This window comes from Acyrthosiphon pisum, chromosome X, assembly GCF_005508785.2.
Source record: "Acyrthosiphon pisum isolate AL4f chromosome X, pea_aphid_22Mar2018_4r6ur, whole genome shotgun sequence".
Taxonomy (NCBI): Eukaryota; Metazoa; Arthropoda; class Insecta; order Hemiptera; family Aphididae; genus Acyrthosiphon; species Acyrthosiphon pisum.
In genome coordinates this window covers 54,820,311-54,828,940 of record NC_042493.1, presented here as the reverse complement: position 1 = coordinate 54,828,940, position 8,630 = coordinate 54,820,311, and the positions used below count along the sequence as shown (strand labels likewise).

The 8,630-nt window shown below is 32.2% G+C and overlaps 1 protein-coding gene across 1 annotated transcript in view; it reads right to left on the bottom strand.

Annotated features, from left to right (window-relative positions):
* Nucleotides 1-1,975: 1,975 nt before the first annotated feature.
* LOC100574649 (homeotic protein distal-less) overlaps nt 1,976-8,630 on the bottom strand; it is a 114,800-nt gene continuing 108,145 nt past the window's right edge. The window contains exon 5 of the mRNA XM_003244545.4: nt 1,976-2,120. Within this exon, the coding sequence (XP_003244593.1) occupies nt 2,102-2,120 (19 nt within the window). The 3' untranslated portion in view covers nt 1,976-2,101. The remainder of the gene's footprint in view (nt 2,121-8,630) is intronic.

Sequence of the window (8,630 nt, the reverse complement as noted above, 5' to 3'; positions counted from 1 at the left end):
TCAAAAATGTGGGGAAATCGATTTTAAGTAGACTTGATGACAAATTCAAATCTGTTTTCAGAATTTTTATCGCTTCATTAGATCAATTGGTATGTTTGGCAAAAAACACGTCCAAAATACTATGTAATGCGTGTGTTAGACGAAAACAGAAAATTACGGTATCGAATCCCCTTTAGACTCATACTCACCGGTGCACCATAGGTTAAAACATAACAACATACAAATATCCTTGAAATGTTATAGGAAAATGTTTCCAAGACGTTGAGATATTATTATATTTCATGTTTATTTCAAACCTAAAATAGCGTTACAGTATGATAACAGGTACACGATGGTTCGAAAACCTTACATTTCAACTTTAATCGTTCGACGATTTGAAACATGAAATGCACAGTGGGTGCTCACCTACTTGTAAGCTGCGAACTTGTTACACACTGACGAAAAGTCAATATAAATACCGTCAAATCAATAATTCACCTATATTCTTCTGTTTAAAACATAATTAGGCACCTAACCTAATTGACTGCAGTTTTAATGATCGCCTTCTGTGCACCAGTGCACACAATATATAATATGCAATGCTGTAGGGCCAACAACGCCAGTTGAGACCATGATGTCGTGTACCGGGCAGATCGGTATACTGCCAGATACTGCCTATAATAATATTGTATTATAAATATTATTATATTATTATATTATTATTATCGGCTTATAAACAAAGCGTGTTTTTGATAGGTCTACGCTGATTATTTTTAAATAATATTAATTTTACTTGGCCACATAAAAATATATGCGCTTGGACTCCCGCCGATAAATACGGCCGATTTCGGCAGTGCATACGTGTATATTATAAGTAATGTATGAATACACTACGTACACTCTGTATGTTTATAATATTTATATCTTATATTATACATATTTAATGTATAACATATACACGAGATGAATTTTTACGAGATCGGCGCTTTTCAATCAATCGACATAAGCACCTAATATAAACGACGATATCGTAAAAATAATAATGTTTCACACCTATTCGCTATAACCCTTTTGTCACGTCTGTATCGTATATTTACGATGTATTACATACATAGGTATTACCATATTTGTAGTACCTACTGTATAATATTGCAGACAACTATTATAAAATGAATTTACTACAACTCACAGTTATACCCATAACAGACTGTTATTGGCTTACTTAGTGGTAGTAGTATTTATTGCCAAGTAAAATTGAATTTAATTTTGAAAAAAATAGAAAAAACCTATGGGGTGTGGTGACCCGGTGCCCACTACTGACTCTACAATACAGACGCACAATTAAGATAAGGACAGGCAGTAGGACTATTTGAGGATGATGGACGAGATATAGAGACCGTGGATACGATAAAAAATAACACGTTAAACGAAATAATTGTTTAAAAATTCTATTACCTATGATTTTTTCTAGTGTCTAAATATATGCTCAATATAACACTTTTTCCAATATATACAAGTTTAACTATATCATATTATATAATTTTATGGAAGGTTCCAAAGTACATCATTATACAATGTGTAATTACATTTTTTTTTTCACAATGTTGTTCATTATTATATTGTTTGCATATTACATATATTCGGAAAAATAATAATAATAATAATAATAATAATACACAAATCCAATATATACAAAGAGAATGTATCGATAATATAATAATAATAATAATAATAATAATAATAAAATAATAATAATTATATATGCAGTAGAAATAAAACTGTAAATAAAATAATTTGTCGTTAAATATAATTTTTGGGTTTTGCGGAGAAACACGCGACGGTACTCGTCTTGCGTAGGTACATATATTTATATATGTTTATATATATTATTATATATATATATATATATATATACATAATATTATAGTGTTTCGCACAAACCAGAAAGGAGAAAAAAAAACTTAAAAACACTGAATATATAATATAATATATCACCAGTTAAATTATATTTGAGTTTAATATATATACATATAAATATATATATATATATATATATTATATATATATATATAGGTACACAACAGTAAAAGTTCTACGATTGTCGACTTATTTCCATTTTTTGTTAGACGGCTGGCCATACCCTGAAACAAAAAAAAAACAAAAAAACTTCCGTTAGAGTTGTAATCCTTAAGATATGACATTGTATATAATTTTATAATATAATATATTATTATTGGCAATAATTTTTATTTCAACACAATTAAAAAATGGGAATATGGGGTCGCTTCGGCCGCGCTTATAATATGAATTTCCCTCCCGTGTAAGCGCTTGCCGGGGCTTTCGTGGGTTCTCGCAAAGTGCTTCCGAGACTCGAGTGCCTTTGTCGTCCGAATAACGCCGTTTTACATGCATTTGGAAACAATAAAAACGAAAAGCGGCGGTAATAATGGAGGAAAAAAAGTAGTATAGCCGTTTTCCACAGCCCGATGTTTTCGATCATACTCGGCAATCCTCACATCGGTAACGTACAGAACACGTATGGTATACAATATACCATGGTATTTCCACCAAACAATATAATATAGCAACGTCACTCGGACAGCTGATAGAATTTTGTGGTCGTGCACGCCATGTTATACACGGAACGTGGTGAAGAAGAGAATGACACTAATATAGATAAGAGTTATACCATAGTGGTTATAGCTAAGGTTAGCCGGGTTCAGGGTTCACAAACACGCCATTGTATAATAATTATGTGTATCATTGACTAACAAAAAAAGATCTACCTGGAAATTTACAGAGTTGGGCTAAGTTCGAATTTTGGAGAAGACAGACGAGAGACGTAGCTATGAACCGATCTCAAATGTTTATTTAAAATTGCTACTGATAAAATGTATAATATATTTTATTGATAACCATACTTAAATAACCACTGTGGTCTGTTATTATGGGTTTTAACTCTCTCTCACTCTCTCTCTCTCTTTCTCTCTTCGATCACAAATTATCCGTGGGTAAGTGGACGACTTCTTTCATTAAATCTATATGACATTTACCACTGTTGGTGTAGTATTATATTATATACAGTGCAAACGTTTGTCGAGTGATTTAAATCAGTAATCCCTTGCTATAGGCACTTCGTTATCGCACAACCAAAAATATTATATCTAATGATACACAAATAATAAATTTCATAACATCATTATAATGTGTTCATATTTTTTTTTTGTTTTTTGATTTATCGTACATAATATTCTTGTTTCTGCAACATTGTATACTGGTTAAGTCGCCTGCAGCAGGTATTTACATATTATTGTTGCAGATCGTGTATATTATGCAAATTCAAAGAGCGCACGATCTCTAGTGGCAGCGGAAAAATCTGCGGATATTGCAAGAATTGTTCGCGGATCAAAGCGTTTATTACATAAAGAATTCGACTTTTGTAGATGTTATTATTTTTATTTACGTTTTGAACCGACGAAGATAGGGAAACTGAATACTGAACTTTTTTGTTTGCTGTAATTATACCAATGTGATCGCAAGAATAATTTTCGATGATGTTTCTCAATATTTTAGAAATGTTTGTTAGAAGAGAAAAACATTTTTTAGAAATTTATATTTTACCACGTAAAACTACCGGTTATAAATTTGTCCTAGAATCGTTTTGAAAAATAGGACTTGTATAATATTATATATTTAGTCAGGTTAGATTAAGACTGTTCTGTTAACATCGTATATATTCGATTTAAAAAGTGGATATTACATGCGAACATTCGGTTCTCGTTTCATTTCGTTTCCCCCCCGGCGCATAAACTGTAAAATATTTACTACGTATATTATGTAGGTACAATCATGTTCATGTATACGTTGGCAACTCGCGGTCACTAAAATGTAACAGATTTTTATCCAAGTCGAGTCGACTTAAAAATATAATATAACTTTTGATTTCACTTTTTTCCACACATGTATAATAATATATTATACTGACGGATTAATCAAGTCGGACAACCACAAATCAACAGAATACCGGCCTGAGCTGGACTAAATATAAGCTGGAATGGGTGTCTATAACATATTATATTTTTCAATAGTTCAATAGAAAAATGTTTATTAAAAAATACTACCCGATAACTATATAAAATAATGTATAGCACTCATAGAGATCGCAATAACAATATAACTGGGACACTGGCACGCGTTAATCCATAATAGATATAATATAATATCATTTTCAAATAGCAACGACCAAATGACATAATTTTGATTGGAAGAAACTCGTATTATCACAATATTCGTGTAATCGACGTCGGAGATGGTCCCCGTGACCATAATCATAATAATAATATAAATTTAACAATACCTACTCCCTAAAGCTATAATAGGTATGATCTATTACAACGTATAGAATAGGCATAGCTATAATTGACAATCGTTAATCGCTTTGGAGTATAATGGTCGCATTTTAGTCTTCTCAACCGCTATGACGCAGTATAAATTAAAAATGCTACTCAATATTTTTCCTGTATAAGGAAAATCTTAGTGTTCTTGTTAACATGTAACCATGACAACGAAAAACCATACGAAAATCGGCCAGAAACATAAATATCTTGTATCCATCCCCAAAAAAATATTTATTTATTTCATTCATGATTTCGACATTTTATTCAGAATCCGGATTCTTTTCGATTCTCGATTTTACTGAAAGTTGCGCAAAAGTATCGAATATTGATTATTATTCATCGTACCTAATAATATGTTTGTGCAACAGTGCGACGTACAATATTCCATTCCAAGAACGCGTGGGTTCTCGATAAATACGTGGATTCTGCTCCAACTAGATTTAACAACAACAATATTATTCGTTGGCCACACAATATTGTACTGTACACGAAGATAATACGACCGAAAACTGTAGAGTCTAAATAATTATATTTCATGATTTTCTGGAAATCTGTTTTGAGAAATTCCAGAAATTATTCTCCCATACGTCATCTCCTTCGAAGAACGGTTATCTATGTTGTAGAGATCAACGGAAAAATATGATAATATTATATCGATGACATCTCGGAATCGACGTGACTCATTATTTCTAGATCTCTAGATTACTTTATAATATTATGTGTTTCTCGGAATCCGACGACGGTTCGAAAAATAAAATCAAACATATTGTACCGTCTACGGTTAAACTTCGATTAAGCTTAATCAGCTGATAACAGATATTAAACCGGGCAAATTAGGCCGATTAAACTCCGGTTAACTTTATTCAGAGATGGTACAACTGGTCCATAGGGTTTTCGTGTTTATATTATTCATTTCAAACGCTGTTGAAAGACCCGTTCAGCTATAATATGGAGAACTGTTCAAGTTTCGTTATTATCAAGACTTGAAAACGTTATAAAAACGTTATGATTATAACGTTATATTTGACAAAAAAACGATTGAAATTTGTAAACGTAATTATAAATAAAAGCGATAATCAAAAATAATTAAATACCGCAAAATAAAACATAACGATTAACAAAATATATTATATATCAAAACATAACGCAAAACGTGTTTATAGAATATCATTAAACGAAGAATATCGCAAAACTTAATTTATAGAATTTCATTGAACGAAAAATAACACAAAACGAAAAAATTTAAAATCCATTTATTTAAAAGTTATATTGGTTTCGTAGTAATACTTATTTCATGCATATTGACATTAATATTGATTATATTATATTTCGTATCCGGGCCATTACCTTGCATTAGTTATTATTAATACATTTAATAAGTATTAACACTATTTTAAATTACGATAAACGCAAAACTTATGTACCTAACGTTTTAATTCTGAATAACGATAAATGCAAAAAATGTGTAACTTTTTAATTCTAAATGACATAAAACGGAATTTTTTTTAAATGCAGGCCCCGATTATTATATACAATGTTGCTGTTTTAATTTAATTTCCAAAAGATTTCCATTGACACAACGACGCGGAGGCCGACAAACGGTGCGACGTGATATGTTTATGGTATAAATTATAATAATAATATTGTTTGGATGCAGCGATGACGTTAAACAATATAATTTTATGATCGAACCTTATGAACCTTATTGGTCGATTTCCGTAGATCTTTGTTCGTCTTAAGCAGTAATGATCGCAAACCAAACACATTTCGGGACTAAAACTATCGATTATCTAGTTCTTAGAGGGATAATTCTCAAACGAGATTTGAATTATGCTTCATGAATCACGATGTGGAATAGCCACTGGCTTACGATGAGCGGGCAAATGTACCTTTACGCGCGTTATGCCTTATGAATAATAATTATAATAATATATTATACAACAGCTAGTTCACCATCTTGTTGCTATCACTGAAGTCGACTGCTATTTTCCAGGGAGGCAATATTTAATCATAGATAAGGTGTATTAGTGTATATAATATAGATTCATACAAAAATTACCTGCGCATTGCATAATATTATGGTTGTTAACTTCAATCAATATTGCATTTGTGCAGTATAAATATCGGTATAAAAATATCTCGGTAGTATAAATATCTACGGTAATAATAATAATAATATAATATCACAGCGGACAAAACAATTCGGTTATCGCGATCTAGCCTAGCCTGCAGGTCGTACAGAAAGAACTCCGCGGCCGGGAGTTTATCGTCTTTATTATGTTACGTGGATCTTCGCACGAGGCGCAGAGGTATCATGATACTAATGTAGGACCATTCGTGACAAATTTACGACAGTAGTTCAACATTTTACGAGCGCGAAAAAATTCATACCAATATATTATAATATTATAGGCTTGTACAGGTGGTTATAGATAATATTATATTATAAGTTGTCAGGTGTGATGGAAAAAAAATTTATATTATTATTATAATACTAGAACGTACCTATATAAAATCGACGGAAAAAACAACGTTTTAGGGCCTGCAATGTGCGCACGTACCCGTGACGTTATATACTGCACGATATATTATATTATTATATTATTCCGTGATTAATAAAATAATAATAAAAAACGAAACGAGCGTGTGTGTGTGTGTGTGTTGACATGTCGAGATTGCGCTCGGCCACGGTACGGTGTATAACTATATAATGTGTATATCACTATTATGTTATAAGCAGGCACCCGCGGGGTACACAACGTTGTCCCATTGGTTTTATCGCCGTCTGCGAGACTTACCCGCAGCTATATTATATTTTCGTACCTATATAATATGTTCTGCAGACGTATATGTTATACATGTTTACGACCATTAAAATCACACGGAATATACATAATATGTATGTATATAATATATAATATCACCTATATATTATACGATTATGTTATCAACCGCTACGTATATTCGACCGATGGAAATTATACCGTTTTCGATGAATTAAATATTCGTTATAATATATGTACCGAATAAACGACAAAAATATTATAATCAAATGTAGGTATACGTATGTATATAAATTTTTTGTTACGATGTTATTATTATTCTATCGAGTGTGTGTGTGTGTGTGTGTGTACAGGTCGTGAACCGTTTAAAACCACCAAATGTAAACATAATATATGCGGCTGCAATATTAAAGGGATTGATTTTATCAATTTTACGATGCACGGACTATTAGACCTAGATATTGTAACATAATATAATATTATTGCACAAGCATTGTACATCTATACAATATACGTGCCTACTGCTTATATTCTCTATACTCGTCTATATAACTACGTAATTAACTAAAGTTTTAAGGATCAGAGGGAGCAAGTCAGGCCTGAGCTCATGTAATATAATATGTACTCCTCTCACCTCAAGGGCCACCGGACTGTGGTGATGCATAAAAAAAAATAATGTAATAAAGTATAATACGACAATATTTATATATTAGGTACCTATTACAGTAGAAACAAAAATGTACAACTGGAATTCTTTTTACGGGTCACGCGTTGCAGAAGCAGGCTCTAATAATGTCTCACCATATCAAAAATGTTGGGAAACACTGCTATAATAATGTATAATATGGTCAGCCGTTCAAAAGTTCTCTATCGACATTTAATGCATATTATGCCTGTATAATATTACTATAGGAGACCAAAGCTTTTCAGAGACAAACATTTGAAATACCTTCCTTTCCTACCTGCCTATGCGTGTACACCACTGATCGACATAAGTGACGTAGTTGGTCGTATATGTTATTCATCTAGCCTACGTATATTATATGGGTTAAATTACACCCGTGTGCGGCCACATATAATAGAGATAATCGTCTGCATCTATCGTCTGTTGTATTATACGTAGTAGGCAGGTACGCGGCGTGTATTGTCTCAGTCCCGTCGATTTTTAGCTGGGAACGCTCTGCAGGCATATTATACAAAATCGGTTATACGGAACGATCGTTATGCTCACATTATATGTACCTACGTGTAATGTATACATGTATAGGTATAGATTATTGTTATATTATTAATGTATTTACGAAACGAAAGAAAAAAAACCACCGTGTCCAATACACGACGGCGGCGGCTGCAGCAGCGACGACATGACCACAATATATATTTTTCGGCGTTTAAGGAGCAAGATTCCACGCCACTGATTTTCAAAACGAAACATTGCACGACGAGCCTATATAGATATACGACTATACGA